This window comes from Tinamus guttatus, unplaced genomic scaffold (assembly GCF_059628265.1).
Source record: "Tinamus guttatus ecotype Peru unplaced genomic scaffold, ASM5962826v1 Tinamus_guttatus_pri_ptg001150l, whole genome shotgun sequence".
Lineage (NCBI taxonomy): Eukaryota > Metazoa > Chordata > Aves > Tinamiformes > Tinamidae > Tinamus > Tinamus guttatus.
This window is the reverse complement of record NW_028289684.1, coordinates 1,393,749-1,421,206: the sequence shown is the minus strand read 5'-3', so window position 1 is coordinate 1,421,206 and position 27,458 is coordinate 1,393,749. Positions and strand designations below refer to the sequence as shown.

Genomic DNA, 27,458 nt, shown 5'->3' with positions numbered 1-27,458 from the left:
TGCTCCAGCGCGGAGCCTGCGCAGGAGAAACTTGGCTCTGGCTTAGCATGGCTGCTGGCTCTGCTTGCTGCCTGTTCTGGTCAAGGAGAGCTTTGGAAGTGGTTTAAATCTTTTCTTTTTTCCTTTTCCTTTTTTTTTTTTTTTCCCTCACAGATTTGAATTCCTCTCTTTCTGGATTCAGGCCAGCACTGCTCAGCTGGTATAGATTTCTTCCCCGTAGAATCATGGAAAATAGAGGTTGAAAGGGCCTCAAGAGGTCATGTAATCCACCTCCTGCCTCAAGGCAGGATCAACTGTATCTAAAATGCTTGCTAATTAAGTTGGAGTTAGGTATCTTAGTGTATTTATAGGCAACTCCATAGCTTAAGAGCACATATACCTGCCTAAGCGGCCTTGGTTCTGGTTCCTTTCTTTGCATTTTTTCCGCTTGCTTGTATTTATGCTCCTTATTTTGCTTTGCATCCTGTCCTTAATGCCTGTTGGTTGTGAGTTTTCCTACTTCCGCGAGGAAGGCTCTAATTCTTTCTTTAATAGCAGTTGCTATGGCAGCCGGTTCAGGCAGTGCCTTCTAACCTAGTGCGGAGCTGCTTTTACATACACTTTCGCTGCTCGCTCTTTCCTCTGGAGCCTGGCCAGGTCTTTGGGAAACCTTATCACTGGTTGCAAATGTCTTAAGCAAACAAACAAACATGCCCCCCTCCCCCAAATATTGGCATAACTGTTAAAAATGCACTAAGTGTTGCTTACCATCTAACCCATCACCCAAAGGATGCTAAATAGGCCAGGAAGCAAATTCTGTTTAATACTGTCTGCTGATGCCTTTGTAATCAAGTGCCAAGATGCAATCAAGCACCCAGTCCTCCCTTTAATTTGGGAACGAGAGCCCATGTGCGGTTCCTAGCAAGCAGATGCAATTTCCACTGAGGTCTGTGCAATTTGCAACTGCTTATTGCTGAATTTGGCCGCCAGATCCCTTCAATGGCTTGAAGTGGACTGGCTTTAAATGCTGCTCGTATCGGAAACCAGCTCTTCTGTCTCTTGTGCTTAACATACATTTTATAACAATATTGCAGCATCAGTTAGCTGCGCACTGCTGGTGTGTTACACCTACCTCTGTCAGGAAAGGTGCACATTTTGAGTGGGTGGAGGGATTCTGGTTCCTTCAGATTCTTTCCATTCTGATCTCATTCAAAATGGACAAAGTTGGAGACCAACTGTTGGTATAAGCTCGGTCCTGGTAGAAATGCAAGGCTTGTGTGTAGAATGAAACAAGGTAGCTTGATGTATGCAAAGTAAGTCAAGTTATCCTCATCTGAAGCACCTTTTATGTCCAAAATGTCTAGTTTAATAAAGGCAAAATGATAAAGGGATAAATCATCTGGAAAACCGTGGCAGCCCTCATGCTCTTGGAGGGAGGAGAGAAGAATTGAGCCTGTAGTAAAGGACAACCATTTCACTCAAGAACATGGATCGAGTGCTTTCTATGTCTGTCTTGGATACCAAAGTTAGATCTGAGTCTTGTGTATTGTCATGGGGCACGATCCAGACTGGGGTGCCTGGATCAGCCCCTTGGAGAGGCTGTTGACTCTGCAGCGCCAGGTTCCTAACTTAGCAGTCCTAAGTTAGACAGCACGTGCAGCCCCCTTGAAGAGAACGTTTTAACCTACTTAGAAGCTCGGACTCCTTCTGTGACTTAAGAACTTTTCAGACCTGGTTTATTTATTTATTTTTAATTTCCAGTCCTGTCAGTTTTTCTTTAATTAGCAAGCTGTCAGTCCAGAGCAGGACTCCCTGGGAACTAAATGGGACTCTTAATTAATTTTTTTTTTTTTTTGTCAGGGAATAACCCTGAAATAACCCTGAAATAACCCTCCTTAGGAAGTGACAGAACTCCACTGAAAAAGGAAAGTCCCAGCAGATCTTTAGATGTGGACAAATCTCCTAACTGTCAAACAGTGATCACAGTATTTTTTTTTATTTTTTTTTATTTTTATCCTCCTGAATTTGATGGCATCAAATTACCAGTGCAAGTCCTGAATGTGAAGCTCAAGTGCAGGCTGAAACTAGTCATGTTGCAGCCTCTGTGGTGTATGCTGTGCCAAAAATGCAATGCACCTAGGTTGGTAGGTGATAGTGGATTACGGAGATATACTTGCAGTCCATCTTATTTTTGTTAGAATGATTTCACAACCTCATAAGTTAAAGGGCAACTAAAAGGGATTCCCTTCGCATTTGGGTAGTAGATTTATCCTTCAACAAGGAACAGGCTGCTGCTGTGCACAGTGACCCAAATTGTTCTCATCTGCGATGATTTTCTATCACTCTTCAGAGCCAGGAAACTGTCATTTGAGTAGCGGTCCGGGTTGAGTCTGCGGCATGAAATCAATATTTGGATCATCGCTGCATCATGTCACTCAGTGGTCTGAGATTTTCCCTGTGTTTAATAACTGAAAATATTTGCACTGTTGATCCCTTCAGTTATTCTAAGGAGAACAAGAGAACAGGAAATATTTCTTGTTTCACTTACATTCAAAGATGTGTTTTCTAGCTGACGGATGATATTTGTTGACTAATTTCCTACTGTGGAGTGAGATTGACAGCTTGAATTGCCACTAGAGGTGGAAGGATGTGTCCTGGGAGCAGCGCAGTGTAGAAGAGGAGGAGGAAGGGTGGCCATCTGCCTTTGCTCCATCCTGGCATTATGAGTCCCTTGGTTTCCAAAGCTTCCAGTTGCCGCTCTGGTCTTACTGGACCAGCTTCCCCTATGAGTGCAGTCAACAGCAGCTACGTGGGGGCTTCTGGTGCGCTTCTCCAAGCGAGGTCGGTGCGGCGGGCTCCTCCTTCCCTTTCCCCAGGAAGTGGCCATGGCTCTTCCAGCCTCTCAACAGGAAGAAACAAGGGATCGTGTTTACTTTCCCGTTAAGCTGCTCTCGTGTATTTAAAACTCCGCCTGGCCGAGTGCTGCTCGTTGCTGCTGCCCCTCGTTAGCTTTGGTGGGGGAAGAGCTCCCTGAGGGGAAGCCCTGAGAGGCCATGGCCCCCCAGCTTGTGGGGGGGACTCGGGACAGCTTGGTGGGACTTGGGGCAGCCTGCAAGACCTCAGCTGCGTGTGCTCACCCCTGCTAAAATGAGAGGGCCCTCGCTCAGGATGGGCTCCTTTAGCTTTGGTAGGAAGCCTGAATTTTCTGCGGTCTTGTTGAACTGGAAACCAGCGGCCTCAGCAGTGGCGCGCGGGGACGCGGCCGCAGCGAGGGCGACTGGCACCAGATGGCCGTGTGTTAATCACCAGGGCCACCACCGCGGGTGGCACGGGGTTTTGGGGTGGTTGTTACCACCTCACCTGGGGAGCGGGAGCCCGGGAATCCATCAGAGCTACCGAGCAGCCGCCTGGGGCTAAAATTAGCCCCATGTAAGCGGTGCTGGCGGCTGCAGGGAGCTCATCGTGCCTGCTGAGAGGATTTGCTGGAGGAGGTAATCGCTGCCAGGTGGGCCCAGCTGGACACCCGTGCCAGGCCGGCGAGGCTGCATGTTGTCCCTCTGGGGCCTTTGCGCCCACGTTTGAGCCCTGCTGAGGGAAGCGCCCCAGGATGGGGCTCTGGCTGCGTCGAGCACCAGTTTGGGAGAGCCTTGGGGAAGGGGTGGTGGGGACAGCGGTAGCACCAGCGTGAGGCCTTGGAGTGAGAGCCGTGCCATCCCTGCCGCGCTCGGCATTCGGGATGTGAGCTGCCCAGGAGGGGGGAAGGACGGCGCTGATGGGCGCTGAGCACCCCTTAGTCTATTTTCATTGAAATGTTCATGCCTTCTTTTATGGCCTATTTTCCGGACAGCTGTTTAATGGGAAAATAAGCTGAGGAGAGGGAAGCTACCCTTATTAAAAAGGGTCTGCTCTTAACTTGTACATCTGAGCCAGATCCATTGGTACTGGCTTTGTGCGACCCTGGTAAGGGAAGTAACCGTAAATGTCATTTTATAGCTGGGCGTTTGGCGCCAGATGAGTCTGGATCACTCTCGATCCTAATCCATATAGTTGCTCTCTTTTGACCTCCTTCTCCACAAGGAGAAACGCCAAATGATTTAGGCTTATTCTCATATGTTTTCTCCATTTGATGGCTCTTGCCACAAGGCCATCTCAGCTCTGCTTTAATTGCTGTGGTGTTGTCTGGCGCTGGAGTAGGCGGCACTTTGATGTACAATTTTGTAAATCTCAGTGAATATTTTTTCCCTGGGAATTTTTGCCAGATGTTTTGTTTCGTTTATGAATAGGTTAGTTTCAAGTTGGCAAATGTGCTGGATTTTGGGCGGACAATTGCTGCTCGCTGGCCAAAGGAAAACGCTAATTATCCATCATGTTTTGTTGATCCTCTGCTAGGCTGCTTTGCTGCAGAAAACATCGGTTTCCTGTATTGCAACTGTCTTCAGGAAATCTGATTTTTGCGAGTTCTGTTGCCTCTGTGAGGCTGATATATTAGGGCACAGAAAAGAGAGAGGGAAGTAGCTCCAGATGCAGATCTGGGATCCCTGGCATTCAAATCACCTGGTTTTGCAGACCACAAAATCTTTAGCTGTGCTGCTATGAAGTTATTGCAGGTGTGCGTTGTTGGGACTTGTGCTGGTCACTTCTGCTTGCAGATCCTGCCTGTGCCCGTGGCCCACGCTGGTTTTCCAGGCACAGCAGGGGGTTGGGAGTGTGCTGGCTTGTCCGTTTGATCTCTGTCCATAAGCTTAGGAAAACGAGGCTTGAGTTACTGTGAGACCAGCTAAGAATAGCTGAGGGAAACGTGAAGGTCCCTGCCTGGCTCGGGCTCTGCCGGCTGCTTCCGGTGGCTCAGAGAGCCTCAGTGAGACGCTGCTTCCTGCAAAATCCTGTTGCTTTGGAAAAGTCGCGGGGATGCTCTGTAAGGAAATCAGGCTGTTAATGAGCTCTGCGGGGGCGCGCGATGACTCCGAGGTATCGCGTGGTGCTCACGTCGTCTTTGATGTGCGACTCGAGTGGGCTTGGAGTGGCTGACGGCAGCGGGAGGAGGTGAGAGGGCCTTGCAGAGAGGTGCTCGTAGCCGTTTCCCAGCTCCAGGCTGGGTTCATTTTTCTGTCGTGATAAGTTGAATGTGGGTCAAACTGCTTTTCTAGTGGAAGGGCAGTGTTTGTTGGTGAGGGAAGATGCATTACCCTGTGCCACGCGAACGCACGGCGACTCGTGCAGAAACATGGCCCAATAGGACAGAGCAGAGGATCAGGGCAGCCCTGCTTGCTAGCCCATTGAGGGAGGTCATCAACAACAAATTTCCCTTTATTTCTATAGGGAATATTGGGAAGCATAGGGCAAAATGACGAAGACAGTATTAGGAAGGGATTGTCAGCCTAAAAGCTGGGGGGTCTTTGTAATACATGAGTTTAGCTGAAGAAGCTCCTTGGTTAAAAAATCCTGAGGTGGATGGAAAAGGGACCAAATGGCTGTAAAACATCCCCAGCAGCTGCCAAAGTGAGGACTTCCTTATGAAAGCCCCTGTTCTCCTCAGTTCCTTGGAGAACTTTTTGTTCCTCTCTGCCTGCGCTGGTGGTAACCTTGCACCAGCTGTGGCCGAATACACTCAACATTTGTCTCTTCTCTTATAGCCGTTTTGTTTACTGGAATTCCCTAGTGTGTATGTCCTCCTTTTTAATCCCTTTGATGCTGCTGCGCTTTAGAGGCGCAAAACACCTGAAGCCAAATTTCTGTCTTGGGTCTGTCTAGAGAAGGAGCCCCCTTGAGAAACAGCCTCACCGGAGAGCAGGCTGCAGCAGTGGAGAAGTTAATTTTATCCCTCCAGAAAACTCTCCGTGCTTCATACCAAGCCTGATTGTCATCTTGCTCCTTTTAGCCCCCGCAGTTGTTCTGTCCCCGGAGCACCGTGTGTGGCTGTTTGATCAGGAGCCCTGGGTGTGTGTTTCTTTGGAAATTGCCACTTGCTTCAGTGCTCCCATACGCCCTGACTTGGTAGCAGAGGCAGTGCCGGAGGCTGCTTTTCCTTCTTAGGTCTTTCCTCCCAAACCAAGCAGTGCTATATGGAGACCCAACAACATTACGTACGTGGTCCCCTAGCGATACTGGTAACTGCCTGGGAGGCTGCGCAGGTTTCACTGGTGCTTTCAGGGCCTGCTTTGCTGGAGCTGCCATGGGTGTGCAGGATGGAGGGATGGCAGTGCCCCCCACTTGGTGCCCGGGGTCGAGCCACGGCCTCTGGACAGTCCGTTGCCTGAAGCCAAGGGCAGCGGGGCCTGTTGACGCACTCACGTCTCGAGGGCTGAGAGATGGAATTCGGTTCGAGGTTTGTAGGTCAGGTCTTGGTTATGCAACTCTACTGGTTTCAGCTTCTCATGTGAGATCCAGCCCTCGTTGGATATTTCTGGTTGTCTTGGGCCCTTTCCACAGGAATTATTCTTTATGATGAGATGTATAGAAGGAGAGCAGATTCCTTTGCGCTAACTGAGGTGATGGTTGAGGCTTGGCATGGGATTTGCCTCACTCTCTGTGAAATGTGGAGAATTCCTGAATTGCTCATTGCAAACAGCTTCTTGGAAAGCAAGGACTCCTTTTAGGCTGTTCCACTGTGTTTTTCCAGACAAAGTTGGGGCCAACACCACTTGAGGACGCCTTTGTAACTGGGGACACACACAACAACAGGGATCGGATCTCTAGCAGCTCCCGAAATGGAGACGTGTGTCCTGGGATGGGGCCCACTGAGCGTGTGGGCGTCCGTGCTCGTTTGAAGGACAGGGCTGGTGGGAGGAGAGAATTATGCACCTGGCTTAATGAATCGGCGGGGGAGTTGGAGCTCCGCGCTTCCGCCGCGCGCGCTAACAGGGCGCGCGGTGTCTCGGAAGGAGCACACTGCCCTGCTGTTCCCACACCGCTTCCCCCGGCCTCAAAGGGCCCTTTCGCTCCCGGCTAGCACAGCCCGCTCCCATTCAGGAAGGGCTCGGTCTCGGGAAGGACGCTGAATGAGATGCTATAGACCTTTGAATAAGATGCTCTAGACCTCCGCCGCTGCTTATTAAATAGAAATAAAAGCAAATTCTTTGAGCAGAAGCTTCTGCCAAAATTGCTTCGTTACACCCGGTGCTGGAAATACTGAATTTTACTTAGTTTCAGTGGCAGGAAAATGTTGGGGCTGTCAGAGCCTGCACAAGCTGTTGGATGAGGTGCGAATCTTCCCGGTACTGAGCTCTTACTGCTTAACTGGGCCGGACTCCTGGGCCCCCGCAGTGGCCGTGGGATCCCCCTCTGTGGCTGCAATCGTTGCTGTGAGCAGAGCAGCACGAGCAGCTGCTTAAGCAGTAATTACTTTAATGACCTTACGCTAAGGTGGGTTTAGCTGCTAAAGCATCTTGTTGTTGCTATAAATTTTTAGGTTGAAATATTACTGTGGCGTTGCCGGGAGGTGACTCGAGGCAGGGGTTCCCTTTCATCTCGGTAACGTGATCGTGCCGCGTTTTCCCCTAGCCACAACGGTCAGTGTCGCAGGGGAGCCTATGGGATACCCTTAGGTATAAGGGATGTGGAGGACACGGTGACCGGCCCCTCGGGTGATGTTGGGAAGGTGTCACCTGTCTCCTGTTGTCACAGCTAAAGACACCCAGCTGTGGCCCTAGGCATTTGGGATCTGGTAATGTAAATGTATCATGAGAGAGGTCCCTGTCAGCAGGAGTCTGCTGGTGCTGGACAAGCTTTCTTAGAAGCAAACACAACAGAATAACATGGTCTGTTAGCAGTACTGGTTTTAATGCAGAAATTGGAGGAATTCTTTCACCACCATGGTGAGGAGAGTAGTCCTGCTGCAAGTATTGGCAAAACTTAATGGAAATTTTAATGACTGCTGATTATTTTGGAAACTGTTGCTTTTTGGCAAATATGCTATACTTCAGCAAACTGGCACTTCCCTGTGCTGTTGTAACCTCCACGTGCCCAGTGATGCTGCTTTGATGCAGCATTTTGACAAGAGACTTCAAGCATGGAACAACCACCTGTGTAAGAGCTTAGCAATTTAAACTATACTTGGTTAGTCCTATAATATCACTGTGTGAAAAACAAAGAAAAAAACAGTCACTGTAGTGCCGAGACTAAAGGGCTCGTTTGCGGAGCGGGTGAAACCTGCCGTGCTGAGTTTCAGACTGAAGTGATCTGCTGGGAAGCCCCCAGCTGTCACCTTTCCACTCTACATTAGATACTCACTAATGAGCCCAGAGACACCCGCATGGGCTCCCAGGCCTGTTAGGGCTCTGCTGTATGTGCTGGGAGACCAAGCTGAAATCCCCAGCCTGAAGGGTGCTGGTGGGTTTGGACCCCAGACGTTCCCCCTCTGCTGAGGGCGCATCCTTCCTGCTCCGCTTCTCTGCAGTTGCTGCAAGGGAGCTCAGTTTTCTTGCTTTGCTTGGCTCTGGTCTGGATGTTTTTGCTGAATTGTCCTGTGTTGCAGATGAAAGGTTTAGGGTGACTGAAATGAAAACGAATGAACTATTGGGGAAAACGGAAAGGGCTCCCAATGCTACGCACGGTTTCTTTCTTTGCTGCATCAAAGCGAAGGGAGCTCCGCAGAGGAGCGTGGGCAGCAAAACCTGCCTGGGTCTGTGCTCCTGCGTGGGGCAGGGCCTTGCGGTGTGAGGATGCAGCAGGGAGGGGTGAGGGCAAGAGGCTGAACCTTATTTTTGAGTGGATATGGAAAAATTTAAATGACATGGAAAGCTCCTGGGCTGTCTGCTGGTGGGTAACCTCATGGTAGGCATGAAGCTGTGCTCTGGCACGCTGGCATGGCACGCTCATTTGCTCTCTGCTGTGTGTGTGGGAAGCAGAATTTGCAACAAACTTGTGACAGAAGATATATCAGAGTGGTCAACTTTGTACAGTGTGGCTAGTGTAGCAAATATTAAAAAAGGGCCTCTGTACACAGTGCAGAGCGTCTGAAATGGTATCATTGCCTGTCCAGTCGTTCAGCCTAATTTGCAAGTCTTCTGTCCTTGTGCAGTCTTGGAGGAGTCACGAAGAGGGAAAGAGGGGACTCGAAACCTTCTATGGAAAATGAGGAATAAATATATGTCTATTTGTGACAGTAGGGCTCTTTTGGGGTTGAATACTCAAGATAACTGGGTTCAGATTTGGCCTGCAACCCCAGCAGCCTACAGGGAGTTTATGCTGGGCTCTCCAGCAGGCAGGTGTCCTGTGAGCTGAAGGTCTCAGGCCTCAACATTGCAGCTGGCAGGACACTGATGTCCCACGTAACAGCTGTCACATGAACTTCTTCATATACCTTCTTTCAGTTTTCTCATTTATCATGAGAGACTGTATTTGGTGTCGCTCCAGGCCTCGCTCCTGACTCTGCTCTGGAATGTGCGAAGCTGCCTCCATGTAGGGCTGCGTGACGCGCCGCTCCTGCACGAGCCGTGGCGGCTCCTCTGACCGTAGCGTGTTGGTTACCAGAGGCTGGGAGAGAAGTCCCTGTGGTTTCTAACATCCTACTCACTATTTTGCCCCTGGTCTCCAGCAGCAATGTGCTGATGCTGCCCCTTGCTGGGGGCTTGTCCCCTGCATGGACAACTTGCCTTTGGCCTGTGTCATGGCACGATTGTTGGCCGCTGGTGACAGCTGCCCGTGGCCCCGTACGGCTCTGCGACGTGAGACAGCAGCTACGGGGCGAGCGCTGAACATCACGGGGTTTCTTCTGGATTCCAGGCGTTGGGCCTGGGAAGCAAATTAAATGCACTTTTGTTATTAATGCAAAATACGTTCTTGACTTGTGCGATATCTCTTTGCGTGAGAGGCATTCAAATGAGGATTGAAAGGAAGCTGGCTGGCAGCTCCGGAGGAGAAGTAGGATTTACTCGCTCTTCCTGGAACTTGTGAACTTTGGGGATAAGGGCTTGCAAGGGGAGAGAGGAAGAAATTTAAAAAAATAACTAAAAATAGAGAGGCTGTCATGGCTAGCTGCCTGCTGAAGATCAAGGAAGGTTGGTTATGAAACGGAGGCTTGGCTACCAGTCCTGCTTCATTCCGCACCTTGGTCACAGCACTATTCCTGATTGTTAATTAAATGAAGTTGGCCGCCCTGCCTCGAGCCCTCCAGGTGACCCTGCCTCCCTCCCTCCTTGCCTTTCTGCAATGCCCTTTCCCTGCCCAATTCCGCAGCGCAGTTTGCAAACAGGGCCCTGGCCGCCGTTGCGAGGTGGAGACCTTCCCCAGGGAGCGACACGGGCCAGGAGCCGCTATCGAGCGACAGGTCCGTGCTTTCCTTTAGAAAATATCCCTGTACACAATTACTGAACTCTGTCCCTAAGAGGTTCCCCGGGCGGTCTGTTTGCCTTGGAAGCTGCTAGCGCCCCGGCTCCAGCCCGCAGCCATGGAGTGGGGATGAGCAGGCAGAGGGCAGGGGAGTTTGCTGGGGCTCAAGGGCCTGGGCGCTGCCACAGCTGTGCCAGGGACCATCCCCGTGACCTTGGCAAGGGATCCGGAGCCTCCGGCGCCTGGCTCCGGCTCAGCTGCAGATGTCACATCGGTGACACGGGGCGAGCCTGGTGGCGGAGCCTCGCGCAGGGGCTGTAGCGTGCTCTGCTCGTGGCACCGGCGGCGTCGCTGGAGGACGCGGTGGTGAAATTCAGACCTCCCTGTCGCTTAAGCTGTGCTGCTGAGTAACTGTGTGTCACGGTGGCTCCCAGGCTTGCAGGAAAGCATTTCTTTTATTTCCCCACCCCCCGCAGGGTTTGCTTTTTGAAAGGAAACCACAATCTCTTCAAAAAAACAGGAGCAGGAGGAAGGGGAACTTTCTACCTCACAGACGTTTCCCTTGCGGCGTGCGGAAGAGCCGCGCGGCGGCGCGTCCGGCCCGGAGGAGCTGGCGGCGACGCCGGCCGCGCGGCCGCCGCTTCCCGCAGCGCCGCTGCCTCGAGGCCCCGCCACAGAGCGCCTCGTCCCCGCGCGGCGCTCGGACGGGCGGGCAGGACGGGCTCCACGCGGCCGTGAGCCGCGGCCTCAGGCCTGGACGTGGGGTTCTGCATCCCTCGGGGATCCTCACCCGGAACCATCACCTGTCATCACCGAGGGCTTCAGAGGGATCCTCACCCCAAACCATCACCTGTCATCACCGAGGGCTTCAGGGGGATCCTCAGCCCGAACCATCACCTGTCATCACCGAGGGCTTCACACACTCGGAAGACAGCTAGCAGATTTTGCCTCCTGGCACCACTGCCTCCTTTTATCTAAGCATTTCTTAAGCTGTTATTTCTATTAAAGCCAATTAATTTTTTTTTGCTGCATATCTCTTCTGGTGCCCTGAAAGATTGATTTCCTAATAGGCTTAGTATAGCCTTTGCCCATGGTGACTGCTGCATGTCTTAGGTTTTGGTCCAATACATCAAAAGTTGTCTTTGAACAGGTAGTTAGGTGGGATCTTCTGTGCTGTTTAGATAAAAGGCTTTGATGTTGCGTTGTCTGAATGGATTTGCATGTGTTCGCATGGCTGCTGAGTGGAGCTTTTCATGAGAAGAGAGCTGGAACTAGCTGCAGCAATAGGAGAGCAGGAGGTCCTGGCCCAACCTGGTCCAGGAGGTCCTTCATCAAACTCCATCTGGAACATGAAGGAAAGCGTGATATCTCGGTTGCCTCATTTATTTATTTAATTTTCCTTGCTTCAAGCCCAGTATTTAAGGTGCTAACCCAAAGCATTGGGGGGGGAGCAGCTTCCTTGCCTGAGTGCTGTTGGAAGACGCTGCTCTCCTTCAGTCATCACCTACTGTTGGAGCTCCCAGCTCTGCCAGCCAGAATCATTCCTGCTGCGGGGGCTGCAGGCGAGGGCTGGCATCTAACTTTTAAATGAGTGAATTATTCAGAGCAGCAACGTACCAGAGGAAAAAAAGAACAAAACCCAAAACCACAGCACTGCTCATTGCTACAGCTACTGTATTGTCCTTTGTGAAACCTGGTCATGGACTTGGTCATGGTCTCCTCCATCTGTAGTTCCCTTAGCCTGCCTTAATTTCTTTTTGGCAGTCTTTAAACAAGCAAATTCATAGAAAACGTCTACTCCCAAATGACTCTTGAGGAGCGGAGAGGGCTCTTTGGCAGCCCAGGTGCCACTGTCACAGCGATGCTGGGAGATCTGCTCTCCTGGCTCCCTGCCCACAGAAATCTGCTGAAGGCAGCTGAGCCCGAAGGTTGTATAAAACACTCATCCCTTACAAGCCCATCATCTGTTTAAAAACCATACCAAAATGATTTATGCATTTTTCCAATAGCAGATGAGGACTGGGAAACTGAGAAAATAATCTCTGACTTCAGTTTTCCTCTGTGTACTTGGTAGCTCTGTGTGGACCAATTTCACTGTTCGCTTTGTGCAGGAAGAGAGTTTGCGGCTGCTTTTTAGCATCACGCTACATCCTTAAAAGGACTTGTCAGATGTTGGCATCCTGTAGTTTTAATTTCCTCCTTTATTGAAATGAATTTGGTTTTGTTTCTGCCGTGTCTTTTGAGCATTGCTGGTTGCTGATGGGTGACTTGCATGCTGTTACTTATCTGAATAATCCCGGGTGGATGGCATCCGTAAGAGAGAGATGCTTTTGCATCACTAGTGCTAAGTGGATTATTGGAGCCTAAAGTCTGTAGAGACAGAGCAAGAAAAATGCCCAGGGTTTGGGTGTCTGGCTGCGACCACTGCTCAGTGCCCTGCAGCTCCCTCAGTGTATTGAGCTCTGCGCTGCAGGACGGAGGTGCTGGTTGGGAGTCACAGCATAGAGGAAAAAATGATTATAATAGGCATTAATGGGGAGGAAGAGCTGGAATTTATGCAAAAAAAAAAAAAAAAAAAGGGGGGGGCAGGCAGATGTTGCTAACTCCCACTTCGCTGCTGAAGTAAAGCCTGCATACAGACCAGGCCTCGGTATCCTCATAGCCTCTTCCAAGCTTTGCAGAAAGCCTCCCATCAAAAGCACGTTTTTGCGGGGAGGGCAAGAAGGGTGTTTGCTGTGAAGCAATGAGCATTAAGATCAGAAATAGCTTTTCCTTGAGAGAAGCAGCACCTGGGCTGAGTGTAACCACATGAAGTCCTCTTGCCCGTGTGAGTGTGGAGTGAAACAGATGGGACTCGGCTGGCCTCCCTCCAAACTTCCCGTATCCATGAGCATGTTAGCAGGAATGTGTGTGCCCAGCCATAAACCAGGTGGGAAGTGTCTCAACAGGCTCTGAAACTTCCTGAGAAGGCTCCGTGATCCATCAGGATGGGCTGTCCCCGTTGCTAGCTCAGCGGGCAAACTGGGCCATATTTATTTTTAGATATTCCAAATGTTTGAGGCTGTCTGAGTGTGGGTTTGTTATCTGTGGGTTTTTTCCGTCTTTCAAGAAGCTCCAGGGAGCTGCAGACTTTATCAACGGCCCCGGATGGGCTCTTGGTCCTGGGTGGCAGGAGATGGAGGACAAGGCTGAGAACGTTCACCTTGTTATTGCTCAGAACAAATAGGCCGCGTTGGGAGCCTGGATGCTCTGTTGGCCAAGCGCTCAGAGCTTCAGTGCAGCTTTCTTGGCAAGGTTTCTGCTGTGTAATAAGCATTCCTGAAGGAACCTACCAGCAAAAATGCAGTGTTGCAAGCAGCTGAACCCATCCGGAGGACAGGACCCGGCAGGCTGGGGCTCCCATCTCCTGAGACCTTTGCTAACACGTGCAGGTGACACGGGCATCACCAGAAGTCATGCTGGGCCTCGGTCAAAGCTCTGTCAGGGTGGAAATAACGTACACTTGATGTATGGAAGTGTGTATCTTAGTGCACATGAAATTTCCCTTAATTTTATTCAGTGAAATCCGGTCTAAACGTACAAGAATTCTCCCACTGCTTTGGAAACCTCAATGGTAGCTTTTAAAAGTAGCTTGAGAACCAGGAAGCAGCAAGAGTTTAAGAATCATTTTCCAAGCTAAACTGTTTGAGTGCAAAGGATCAAAATAAACCTGGATTAAATAATAATAATAATGGTCTATATACGTTTATGTGTGTGTGTGTATAACACTGAGCACGCTGGTAAACCTGCTAGCTCAACCTGAACAGCTTGCGTTGTGTATTTTTCAGAAGAATCAGGTCTTCCTATCAGAAAGGCTTTTCTTCCCCCCTCCATGGTGTCAGTGTCAGTTGCCTTTTATTTATTTTTCTCCTCTTTCCCTCTTATGAGCTAGTAATACTTAAGGTATGCAAAAGCGGGTACAGATGGGAGTGTAATAGTATCTAGAATGTTATGGTGTTGCTTTTTTTTTATAAAGGAGGAATTACACTGGCAAAGGCATTCTTACCCATTCCCCCCCGCCCTAAAAAAAAAAAAAAGTTTTCATCTGGTTCAGGAGGTTTAGGGGTTTAGGAAGCTTTTTGGGAGAGCTGTGTCCAATATAAATGTGGCGTGAGGTAACACAGGTGAAAAATAACGCTGCTGTAATCCCTCTTTGGGTGAGAGACCTGACTGTCTCTCTCTCAATCTTTCTTGAGACCTTTGTGGTAGCTCCTTTGTTTTCACCCTAATTTTAGGGTTTTAGGGAAAATAAGTGAGATTGGACATGACTGGGAAGGAAGGGATCCCCTCTGGAGTAGGTTGGTTTGGTGGACAAGGAGGAGAATCACTTCGGGCTGCCCAAGGGCTTGTGACTGATAAAACCTGGTCATTTTAGGATGTGTTTTCGCAGCTGTCATGGGAGCTTTTTCCATTTTAACACAACCCAGATATAAATGATAAAATATAAATCAAAGATTGATGTGCACCATCTTGGTGTGTGTGCAGTTCAATTATAGGCAGAGCAAGCAGAATAATGGAAAATACATTTGAAGGATCGTTCAGTTAATATAATTTGCAATGAATTATTCACAACAATTTGTTCACCCAGCTCTCATTGTAATCATTTTCATTCCGTCATTTGCTCTGCGTTAGAAACTGCTTCCCACAACTCGCTCTTGACATGTCATGAAGTGTATCCAGGCATCCAGCCCCTTGTGCCGCCTACGCGCGAGGAAGGTTTCAAAGAGCTCAAGCGCTTTAGGTAGGGGCTGAGCTCTAAGAAGTTAATCAGAAGTGTTAAAGTGGAGGCTGTTGCTGCTGTGCTCTGAAATATAACCCATAAAAGCCCCTTCCGTAGGGTCTGTATCCATGTGCTATCTTGGGCTCTCTTCTTTCTTCGTTACAAAGCTCGTGGAAACCTCAGTTATGAGCAAACCTTGTCTACCATCCATGTGAGCAAAGAAATGAGTGTTACTTTGGTTTAACCACCCAGCTCTGGTGGAAGATACCTCCATCACGCGTGAACTTTTTGACCAGTTGGTATTGATGGATTAATCTGCTTCCTTGGTCTCTTCCATTGGACTTTTAAGCAGCTGAGCAGATCTGCTGCCAACGCTGCTGCATTTTACTTGCTCTGCCATCGTTTCGCGCTGCAGAACTTTGCGCCTGTGACCCCCTTTCTTGTTCTCAGCCACTAGCAAATGCACAAATGTGCATTTCTCCCATATTTCATCAGAAGAGAAGACTTGTTCTGCCTGGCCCTCATGCAAGGATGGTAGGGTTTGATCCAGGTGGTGGGCAGCGTTCCTAAACAGACAGGAACACAGGTTGCCTTCTGCAGTTCAGAAATACCATCCCTTATCCTGAAGCCTAAGGATAAAAGGTACTCAGCAGTCGTAGCTTCAGGGGCTCAACCTTCTGGAAGATGCAAGGGGAGGTGTGGATAGTCCATAACAAGCTGGGATTTATGCTGCTGCTTCTCCCCATGGAGGGACTGCATTCGTGAGGGTAGTTTGCCAGCATCTACTTGTCCAAATCTCCATAATTGGGCAAAACATGGTTATGGAGCTGCGTGTCGTCAGTGCACAATGGCTCTTAAATGACTGAGATTGAATTAAGCCCCTAATGGCAGAGCATGCAAAGTAAATAACAGGAAAGCAGATCCGCTGGTGAATGATGTGCCCATCAGTCGGCTCCTATTAGGAGGACACGCACTGGTCTTCCTCGCTGGAAAAAATTTTGCTGCTGCTGACTGACATGGTGAGGGGGATTTACCTCTGTCTTATTCTGTTTTTTTTTTTTCAATATATATACAGGTTTTATCTAGTAAAAGCAAAATGTAGGGTGCTTTGTGGGTGACCAGCGTTGCAGTCTTTGATCACAAACTCTAAAAATATTTATTGCCCTTTTAGCCTCATTAGCATTCTTTATTTTGTGGCTCTGGTTTCTCTTAATGGTTGCATCATTGCCCACAAATAAGATGGGTCTTGAGTATCTGCTGCTCTGCTGGCCCTCCAGAAACACTCGTGAACCTCTGGCTCTGCACGGATGATGTTGGAGCTGAGAGCATTCTAGGTAGTGAGATCTCTGGAGAAAAAAACAGGGAATGAGAATGTAACCAATAGAAGGCAGGTATAAAGAAGCAAAATCTGTCTGTAATGTTGGATTCATTCAGCATTCATGGTGTTGATATTAGATTACTTTGTCTCTAGTCTTATTGCTATTACTTTGTGCAAAATCTGTATCCCACATGTTTTACCTGGGGGCAGATGGTTTTCTTCATGTTCCCAGCAGCTGATATGAAGCATCCAACACAACCCTGGCATAGTTTAGGTGTGCCAGGCCTCTGACCACACTACGTGTTTGGGATTGTTTGGGATCTGGGTCTCAGATTGGTCACGTCTTCAAGCAAGACTCATCCCCCACCACGTGCGCTCTTGGCTCTTACAGCAGTAGCTTGAGACCTAAAAATCACCGAGTGCTTTGGAGCTCTCCTGTGCTGTAGCTGCATTTGAAGATGTTGCAAATGAGAAGATAAACATTTCAATTGTGGCACAGCATTATGAAAATGATAGAGGTCAAAACGAAGTCTGTGTTAGGGATGAAGTTGGTGGGAAAATTGTGTGCTGCTGCTCTCTACTGGGTAAAATTGGGAAGGCTCCTGTGCCCTGCTGTGGTGGGGCTCTTGGCCCCGAGCTGCAGGGCAGCTCCTGCACTCAGTGCCAGGACGCCCTGCCCGGGCAGGAGATCTTGCCTGCCAGTGGCCAGGGCTCTCTGAACACCTGAGGTGCACTGGGGTTATTGACCTGATGCTCTTTCTTCTTCTCGTTTGCCCTTGCAGTGTGTTACTTGCTGAAGAGCAACATCAGCCCGGACCTGTGCAATGAAGATGGATTAACTGCACTGCATCAGGTGAGGCGCTGGGGAGAGGTCCCTGCTGCTTCTGCGACCCTCGGCGCAGCGCTGCCCGAGGCTCAGCACCCGTGGAAAATGGAGATCGCTGCAGTATTTCCTTCTGTTCATCAGCTAAAGCAGCTTTTTTACTGTGCTGTGCTGAGGACTGCTCCTTCCTGTGGAGCAAACAAGGATCAAACCCTTCTCTTGATGTATCCCTGACTTTGGTTGGTGGTGGGAAGAACTCAGGAGCTGGGGCTTGGGTTCAAACATGAGGTTCAGACATTTCTCCCACTCTGTAATCTCTGTAGGGCAGGGCAGCAAACTCTTAAAGAAGATTAACTCCAAGTTCTTTCAAGAGACTCCTGCAGCCCACCAGCTTGGAAATGCTCTAGTTAAATGGCACACAAGATGCTCAGGGAGCCTGCGTGCAATCTGGCCCCTCATCTGCTTTCGAGAGGCTCAGTGACTCCCACAGCTCAGTTTGAGGCAGCAGCCACTGATGCCCAGTAAGAAGACGCGGCCGTCGTGCTGGCGCGTAGGTCTGCAGCCTTCCTGAGATAGCTCGTGCTGACGATGCTGTGAGGGTGTCCTGAGGGGTCGTCTCCGTCGCCACCCGTCCTGCAGGGTCCTGCAGCTCGGCGAGAAGCGGCCGGCGGGTCCGAGTGCCCCGCGCGAGGGCTGCGCAGCGCCCGGCCGCCCCGCGCGCAGAGCCGCGGCCGTTGGGCCAGCTCTGCGGGCGGCTCGCAGGGTTTGTCCTCGTTAGCCCTTGCTGTAAATGCTCTCACTCACTTGGGATTTCGGAGGCTTCTGCGGGTCGCTTTCCCTCTTCAGAGCTGGGTGGATGTTTGCTTAAAAATGCAGGCAGGCTCCTGGGAGGAGGAGAGCTCCCTGCCACCAGGACCCTGCCTGCACCTTGCTCTGCGGGTAATTCAGCGCCCTTAAAAGCCTGTACTGCAATGCTGGGCTATTGCAGCCTCCAATTCAGGTCTTGAAGGAGGTGTAGACAGGGAAACAGACTTCCAACACAAGGCTGAAGTGTGTTTTAGTGTCCTTATCACACCCACACTCGTGTTGGGAAGCGAGGGCGAGGTGGAATCAGGAGCAAATTTGGACTTCCCCAAAGGCGAGCAGTCTTGGCTGCCTGGGAATGGTGCTCTATGGGCATCCAGGATCCTGTTGCCACCACCAGGAGGCACTTAAGCAAAAAGAAAAGACTTTTTTTTTTTTTTTTTTAAATTCTGTTCCTTAGGAAAAGGGAATTTCAGCCCCATCCCTTAGCACAGTGTTACACTGGTTCTGTTGAATTTATTGAAGATGAAAGACCCATTGACACAGAAGCTTTTTGCCTCTCCTCCTATTGCTTCCTCACCGATTCTGCCCCCTGAACACAAGACTCTGTAGAACCCAGTGACCACCAGTAAATCCAGCGCAGATGTTCTGCACGATGGCCCTGCCCTGTGTGTGCTGAACTTGGTATATGACCCATTGGAGATGCTGGTTGCCAAACGCTGTGTGAAGAAATAGGTCCCCTCGTCTCCAGGTACCCTGGCAATACCAAGAGGGTGCGAACCCTGATCTTTCCTAACCTGTCTGCATCTCTTACTTGCCAGTGCTGCATAGACAACTATGAAGAGATAGTAAAACTTCTCCTCAACCATGGGGCCAATGTCAACGCCAAGGATAACGAGCTGTGGACTCCGCTGCATGCAGCAGCCACGTGTGGTCATATCAACCTGGTGAAGATCCTCATCCAGCAGTAGGTGGCTTTTTGTGTCTATTCCCTCCTGCAAGTCTGGTTCTAGCCGTAGTTTCTGCTGGTGCTGGTGGAATCTGAGACTGCTCGGTGCCCTGCAAGACTGGAGCAGTTGTGGCCATTCCCTGTTTCTGGCCATGCAGGGTTGTACTTGTGTTTGTGCTTGTTGAGCCCTGCTCACAGTAAGGGTAGCTGGAGCAGCCTGTAAGATGCTGCAGCAGGAAGCTTTTATACATCCCTTTAAGTCTCCCAGCCACAAAGAGTCACTGATGCAGGAGGATGGGATGTTCATATAGCTCCAACATTAGGATGAACTTTGTGGCCTGCCTTAGTGGGTGTTAATTAGTAACCAGTTAGCTCATTGTAATGTGTTTGTTGCCCAACTGTGACAGGCTGCTCCTGCTGGACCTCCCTCTTGCCTTTGCAAAGGCCTTAAAGCTTAACTCTGTCCCAGACTTGCTGGTGAGGTGAAAGGTAGGTGTGTTTTGAGGTATTCTATGAGCAGCGTTTAGTGGGAACCTGCTGTGAAGCCTGTCTGGAGCAGACAGTCTTGACTCTGTATGGAGCCTCCTCCTCTGCTTGCTGAGTGCCCGTGTAATCTGGGGCTATGAACATGCTTGTGTCCCGGGATGCCCCTTGTCCTTGGCATGCTGTCATCTGGAGGCAGGCACTGAAATTTTGGCCCTTTCTTCTTGGCCTTTTAATGAAGGAAGTGAGGCAGAGATGCAAACGATAATCCCTTGGGATAGGAAGCTTTTAGATGAGGGCAGAAAAATGGAACAAAATATGGAGCAAATATAGTGTATTTCTGACTGAAATTGAGGATAAGGGAACACCTTGCGCATGGGTGGCAGGCTAGGGAACTGCAGCTCGTGTTTGGGCCTCTGGATACCATAGGCTGCCCTGTATTGCCTGGTTGCCAGCTAAATCAGACTCTAGTAACCTAATGTCATGATCCCATGCTCAGAAACAGGACTGGGGGTTATTCCCTTTCTGTAGTGTACAGCACAGTGTGGAGCAGCAGCCCACAAGAGATGGCCAATTCCTTGGTGTTTTATTTGCTTGTTAAACTTCAGTACTTTGCAAATGTGAATTTTGATGTAGTTTTTTTCTGCTCAGTCTCCATGCAGCTGAATCCTGCCTGCTGTCCTTCAAAAGCTGCTCGATTTTGGGGCAGATCAGAGCTCAGTTCAGGGGGGGCACCTTTAGTACCTGCTAAAAAGGCACAGCCGAGAGGTGCCGCAAATTTGCTACTGCGCTGTGGGAATAGAGGATCGATTTAGCTGGCTATTCTGCTTCCAAAGTGTGGCCTCTTGGAGTTGATACAAACTAAAAAAAAAAATGCTTTTGAACAATTAGAGCTTAAAAAAAAATAGTTGCCAGAATTTTTTTTTTAATTATTATTTTTGTCAGTGCGCCCTTGGCTAGATTGAAGGCTTCCAAACTCTTCTGGCGCTTGCAAACTTTTCATTGCAGGACGGCCAGCTCCCCTGATAGCAGGCACCCGGGAGCTGGTTGGTGCTGTTTTCCACAAACCGGGTGAATAAATCCCCCCTAGCACTGAAAAGCCACTGGTCTGTCCAGCACTGGGAGGAGAGGTAGGATTAGGGGGGAGCAGGGAAGGCTTCGTGTCTCATGTTCAGTTATGGTGGGTTCCCTGCATCCCATGCAGGAGGCAGATTGCATCTACTCCTGGAATTTATCTTTCCTCTTCCTCTTTCCTCTTGCCTTTTCTTCAAATTTACCTCATCTCACACAAATCTTGGTGGTATTTGGGCAGCTGAAGGCCTCAGTTTGTTTTTGCTGCCCCAATGATTGGTTTGTCTGCTCTGTGATGTGCGGGGTCTTTCGTTTGTATATCAGTGCCATTTTCTTCTTGCAGTGGCGCAGACTTATTGGCAGTAAATGCAGATGGCAACATGCCGTACGACCTCTGTGAAGATGAGCCAACCCTGGATGTCATTGAGACTTGCATGGCCTATCAAGGTAAGGAGGCCGACTGCATGTAAGCTATGTAAGTGGGACAGTGTGGTCCTGAAAATTGCCTTGATTTCCCCCTGGAGAAAAGCAGAGAGACACTGCTTGGCACAGTTTCTTGCAACCTACCTCTGTCTAGTGTCTCTGTGATGAGGGCTGAAGGACGGCTCTCAGTCCCCTTAGCCATGCCACTCTCTCTGAGAAGGGTGGAGAGTCACATCAACCAGGAATTGAATGGAACTTTCCTCAGCCAATGGAGACAGAAACGATTTCCTACTCTTCTTTCTGACTGGAATTTTAACAGGAATTACACAGGAAAAAATCAACGAGATGCGGGCCGCCCCGGAGCAGGTCATGATCTGTGACATCCATGACATACTGGCGACTGGACAGGACCTGAACAGGACTGATGCCCAAGGTGCTACGCTGGTGAGTGAAACTGCTGCGGTTCCGCCTTTGATCTCCTCCACATTATGAAACCTGCCCTGTAGCAGGAGGTCAGAGAAAACCACAAGGTGCCAGTTCAGGGAGAGGAAACAGGTCACTCCTTTCCCCTGGTTATTGCCGCACAGGAGCAAGCTCTGTTCACCAGTACAGCTGGCTTAAGCAAGGATCTAACTTGCACTTTTTGAAGAGAGTCCCTTGTTCATGCAACTCTCTCATCCAGTAGCTTGAAGGCTGCCGGGCTCCTGGGTCGTGTGTGACGGCAGTTGATAGCAGCTTCTCTATAAGGTGCAAGAAATCCTGCGCTGAGGCGGTGCTGAACGTGGTCTCGTGCCAAGCTCAGGGGCTGAAAGGCCTCCCAGGAATGTTTCACTTCTGGCTGATGCTGTTGTCTGCCTTGACCTCCATGGCAGCTTGGGGGATTCCTCTAATGTTAATGGGAGCAGGATTGGGCGCAGGGCCCTCTGGAGACTTCCTCTCGTCTCGCCTTTCTGCTTTGCCCCATGCCTAGCTGGGGAGGAGGAAGCGGCACGTTTGTTCCCACAGGATGGCACTCACCCTTGGGCAGAGAGGAGCACCCAGCCCCAATGTGCAGCACCAGGCACTGGGCATCTGCCCTGCCCGGGCACTCCCATCCCCTCAGATAGACTTGGATGACAGAAGTCTTTACTCCATCTTATTTTTTCACTTGTTTCTCCCTTTAGCAGGGATTATATATGTAATTTTAAGCACACCTCTTGACTTCCCTTTTTGTATGACCCCTGCCTTGCCTCTAGATATTCTAGCTGTGACACTGCCTTCCAGCCCTGCAGAACTCTTGGCATCAGAATCAAACTTTGCTTTTCAGATTATTACTGAAAGTTGGTTCCTTATTAATTTCTACAACCTCACAAAGATATTACCTGCAATAATAAAGTCTAGATAGAAGATATTTGAATTACCAGCAAGCATCAGCATTCGTTACCAGCATTTGCTGAATTGTTTGGGGTGTGATCCATGTGGAAATGTGAATAAAGAAATTTTTATTCTCCACTTCAGCACAGCTGAAATGGGATGGCTGTGAGAAGTGTTCATACTTCCAGAATAGCTCATAGATCAATGTTTTGCTCATAAATGTAGCTTCAGACAAGTATTACAAGAACCTCCAGAGATATGAAGTGTCTTGGTGGAGTATAGGAGGCTATTACTGCTGTTTCAAAGTGATGGATGCAGTTGGAGGCCCATATCTGAGAAATCAGCTCCCCTTAACTATAAGTAGATGTGGATTTAGATGGCTCCGTGTTTTTTAATGGTGGAAGCAACCACAGCATGAATGGGAGTGCCCTTGCTAAAGCAGCTGAAAATTTGTGCAAAAAAATCGCCACTTAGTGCAGGAAGAGGAGACGATCTTCTGTCATGAAGAATGCAGAGCTTACAGGGATGTTAGTCTCCATTCCACGCTTTCATTTTGATACTACTTGTTGCTTACAGATTGGAAAGTGCTTAAAAGGCCTTAATTGAAGCCTTTCTTCTTCTAACACACATACATAGGGGATTTTAGGAACAGTTTAGCATTTTCATCTGCAGATAGAATTACAGGCTAATACTGACATTCAGGATACAGGAGCAACCTGTCTTTGACTTGATGAAAATGCATCTGCCAGACATAAAATGTGCCATGAGTCCAAATCTAAACTCAGGCATTATCCAAGAAATTCCACTGAAACTCAATGTGGGGAAGAAAAGAAGTAGCCTGGTCCTCAGGAGGGATTCATGCTCTGTTCCTTGTCTCCTAGCTCCATATAGCTGCAGCCAATGGTTATCTGCATGCAGCCGAAGTCCTTCTTGACCAGGGGGCGAGCCTGGATGTGAAGGACTGGGATGGCTGGGAACCTCTCCATGCTGCTGCTTTTTGGGGCCAGGTAATATTTTTTTTTTGGCAAGTCTCATGTGAGAATGGTGTAAAGGGCTTTCTGCCTGGGGGAATTGTGGACTTCTCTACAAATGGAAGAAATCTGTGCAAGCTGGACTCACTAGGTGATGTTAGATGAGATCTTTCTGGGAGCAGAAAGAACCTGTGCCAAGAAAGCTCAGGGAGAGCACGTGTGTGCAGCTGAATGGTAGGAGCTGTGTTTGACATCACACATGTACCAGAATAATTTTAGACCAGTTTGATCATGCATACAAGTGCTTCTTAGCTTATTCTAACTTCTCAGCTTTGAGGCAGAAAACAGCTGCCAAAAAGACCACATTAACTTTGCTTTTTTACCTTTTCTACAGATGCAAATGGCTGAGTTGCTTGTATCCCATGGGGCCAGCTTGAGTGCCAGGACATCTTTGGATGAGATGCCAATAGGTGAGTTTGCTAAGCTCATAGAAGAGATCAAAGACACCAAGAACAAAACTTTTAGAGATCTTTTTCCACCCTCTAAGCTGACTAGAGTCTTCAAATGGTGCTTTCAAAAGTGTTTAACTTCATTTTTCAGATGTCTTTAGAATCAAAGTTGCAGTGACTTTAAGGAGGTCAAAATTTAAGTGCCTAATTTGTTCTGGGTACTTCAGGAAGCGCTTCTCTTGCTCGTGACTAAACCCACTCTATTTAAATTCCCTTTCTGTTTATCCATGCATTGGAGGTCTATGGACCAAGAAGGCACCGCTGGTTACACAGCAGCAATGGTACCACACTAGAACAGCCTGACCAACAGCTTGCTTTGTGTGTGCCTTAGATCTGTGTGAAGAAGAGGAGTTCAAAGTATTACTTCTGGAGCTGAAACATAAACACGATGTGATCATGAAATCTCAGCTGAGGCATAAATCCTCCCTGAGCCGAAGGACCTCCAGCACCGGCAGCCGGGGGTACGTGCGGGTTTCCAGACAGGTTGTCCCTCCCGACACGACAGCAGAGCAGCTCAGAGCGCTGGGAATGATCCTGTCTGTCCTTTGGGCATGAACCCCCTGAAAGGCAGACACAGGCTTCTAGCTTTGGAAAGCGGAGCTCTCTTGGAGGTTGTGGTCCTTTCCTAGCAGCGGGTTTTGATTCTCCTGTGAAAACAGCTCTGCGCTGATTTAAGCAGTGCTGTGGACAGAGCACCACGTGGTGAGAGTCTACCCAGGGATTCTGCGTCCGCAAAGCAGTGCTTCAAACGTGAGCTTCTTGGAGCTTTAATGAGGAAGGTGCATGAACAGCAACAGGGAATAAGGCTCGTGGGCATGATGCTGTGTTAGGACAGTCGTTATTAAGATGTTTGCTGGACCTCAAAGCAGCAGCTCTGGAGCTGTAGAGCTCCCTAAACAACCCGAGGGCCCTTCTCTGTGTTTGCTCTGCTGGTTTCAGAGTGGATATGTGAGGGATACGTGAGGTGAGCTGCACGGATCCGAGCCAGGCTGGCAGGGCGTCTTGTAAAGCTCTTTAAGATTCCTCCCACCTTGGGTGCACAAGTTAGTGCCTTTGACTGCTTGGGTGGGTGCAGGAAGCTGCATTCCTGTCCCATTGCAATAGGAAACGCTATGGAGTGCAGGGAGGATGCGAGAAGAGCCTCGGGGTATGAGGAAAGCCCGTGTGTGCTCACAGCTTTGATGCTCCGTTCCCTTCTCCGGCAGGAAGGTGGTGAGGAGGGCCAGCCTTTCGGACCGAACAAACCTGTACAGGAAGGAGTGCGAGAAAGAGGCCATCGTCTGGCAGCAGATGGGGGCAGCCGAAGAGCAGAGAAACTCGGGCCTCATTGGAGAAATCGGGGAGACTCGGTGTGACCAGGAGAATACGGACCCCGTAAGGAACCGCTTGTGTCCCCTGGGAGTCACAGAGCGGGGCTGGGAAGCAGGGGACAGGCTGTGGGACGGGACAGGGCAGAGGGGAAACGTCCTCAAGCTTCATCCATCCGATTTAAGAAAAAGACACAATTCTCATTTAGTATAAACTGGAATATCCCACTGAAGTGGAAACACTGTTTTCAACTTACATCCGCATAAGCATTTTTTTTAATATGACCTTAATAAGCCAGGAAAAAATGGTTGTTATGTTGGGTGTCTTTCTCTTCACAGTTAACAAACTGGCAGTGACAAAAAGGATGTAATCTTGCTGTGCAGTTATTGGATTTTAATTCAGTTATTGTCATGTTGTATTAACAAGCTTTTTATATTAATACACAGAGAGATACATATATAGAGAGAGAGATAGATAGGGGGTGTTTCTGTTTGTTTGCTTTGCTTTTATTTTTTTTCTCCCCTGAGCAACTTGTTCTGAGTTAAAGTTTCCAGATTCCTAGCTGGGACTCGCTGCATTATATAGTCCTGGCGACAGGTGAATTCAGTGTTTTTGCACAGTGCTGGGGCGTGCGGGAAGATGCTTTTCTTTAATGTTTTCTTGTTACAGAATTCAGTGCTGGAGAACTCTTCCCTGCTCCCGGAGCTAGCAAACAAAAGCACCCAGTGCGACGTAGAAATGCCCCTCCAGAACGGCCTCAGGGCATCTGCCAGCGCCTACCCGTACGCCTTTTCCAACGGGGACGTTTGGAACATGCAGGTTGAGCCCGAGAGCAACCCGGGCCACGTGCTGCCCTACGGCGCGCCGGGGCTGCCCGACCCGCAGCAGCTCTGGGGCGCCTACAAGGAGCACGGCCACCAAACGCTCTCGGAACTGAAGCGGCAGCGCGCGGCAGCCAAGCTCCTCAACCACCCCTTCCTCAGCACCCACTTCGGCAGCGGCGCGGGAGGCGTCGCCGAGAACGGCAGCGAGGCCAAGTCGCACCTGATTGCAGCCAGGACTTCTCCCTACAGCACCAACGGCACCTCCGTGTATTACACGGTGTCCAGCGGCGATCCGCCCCTCTTGAAATTCAAAGCTCCCATGGAGGAGATGGAAGAGAAGGTGCACGGGTGCTGCAGAATTTCCTAGGCTCGCCTGTTCCTCGCCCCTGAGGAAAGCCAATGCGGGCAGGCTGCTCAGATCGATTGCACAGGCCGGGTTGTTTGCACTCCAAGGGGAGAATTTGGTTACAGACATCCTGACTGCAGCAGCCTTGTTCGTTTTGAATCGTACTTTACCCTACCAATTACTTCCATTGCAGATGAATGATGGTTGCAGGTGGAGCGGGGCTCGCAGGAGAGCCATGGATGCACCTCAGTCCAATGCCAGAAGAGCCACCCGAGCGCTGCTCCCCGGGGAAGAGGTACGGCACGCCACTTCCCAATCCTGGAAAGTCCTCAGATGGCTTAGAAAGAAAAAATGACCTGAATTAAAATCCCTGCAGTTGAGCATCTTGCTGTAAGACAACAAGGTACCAGTTCAGACCTGAATTCACTCTTGGGTGCAATGCAGATGGCCCTGGAAGGCAGCTCAGCCCCCACGCAGGGTCTGCAAGAACGGACTGAGCTGTTTCTGTGCAGCTGGATGCAAAACGTACCAGGGGCTCAGCCAAAGGAGAGTGTAGACACTGCGCTTGCCTTAGGACATTTGCAAGGTGGTGTTTCCTCGCAGTGACAGCTCACCTTCAAAAACCGGCCTGGGGCCTGTTCTGCTAAAATAGAGCGGTCGCTGCCGACTGTCCTCGGGTCCTCAGCAGAACCCTTCATGGAACAGGCGCTGCTGAACAGGCTTTAAAACTGGTGTTGCAATAAGGGGCCCTGGCAATAGAATTTTACTGCAATAAAATACTGACAAAGGTCTATATTGGGATAAGTAATTTAAAAAACGTATTTGTACTATTTAAACTCTTAATTTGTTAAAACTGGACAGACTTTTGCTGATCTCACTTTCCTATTGATTCTGTTTGTTTACTCTGTATGCTCGGCACAGGCACCTGGAGCAGTCTGCTTTGTGTCCTGATTTTCTGCCTTGGGAGGGATAAGGAGAAAGGGCTTGCTACACTAATCCAGAATTGCCATGGAAGTGTTTCTAATCTCCCTAGATTTTGTGACTCTTGTGTTAACCCGCGTTCTTTGGCTGATAAACAGGTAACTTAAGTTGTTGCTCTGGCAGCAGGGCAAAGATTGGGTTTTTGTTGTTGTTTTTCCAGCTTCCGTGCCGAATTCCTCGGCAGTGGCCGGTAGCTGCCAGGACGGGGTTTACTGGCCTCTATACATTGCGTATGCAAGAGTCCAGCTCCCTGCTGCGGGAGAGCCAGGCCCCACGCTGCAGTCACAG

The 27,458-nt window shown here is 49.6% G+C and overlaps 1 protein-coding gene across 1 annotated transcript in view; it reads left to right on the top strand.

Annotated features, from left to right (window-relative positions):
• The window catches only part of PPP1R16B (protein phosphatase 1 regulatory subunit 16B), a 53,509-nt gene extending 27,185 nt beyond the window's left edge, over window positions 1-26,324 (top strand). The window contains exons 3-11 of the mRNA XM_088538733.1: window positions 17,108-17,178; window positions 18,774-18,919; window positions 20,799-20,902; window positions 21,198-21,322; window positions 23,113-23,238; window positions 23,597-23,672; window positions 24,043-24,172; window positions 24,917-25,085; window positions 25,689-26,324. Coding sequence (XP_088394859.1) covers window positions 17,108-17,178; window positions 18,774-18,919; window positions 20,799-20,902; window positions 21,198-21,322; window positions 23,113-23,238; window positions 23,597-23,672; window positions 24,043-24,172; window positions 24,917-25,085; window positions 25,689-26,210 — 1,469 coding nt within the window. The 3' untranslated portion in view covers window positions 26,211-26,324. The remainder of the gene's footprint in view (window positions 1-17,107; window positions 17,179-18,773; window positions 18,920-20,798; window positions 20,903-21,197; window positions 21,323-23,112; window positions 23,239-23,596; window positions 23,673-24,042; window positions 24,173-24,916; window positions 25,086-25,688) is intronic.
• Window positions 26,325-27,458: the final 1,134 nt, after the last annotated feature.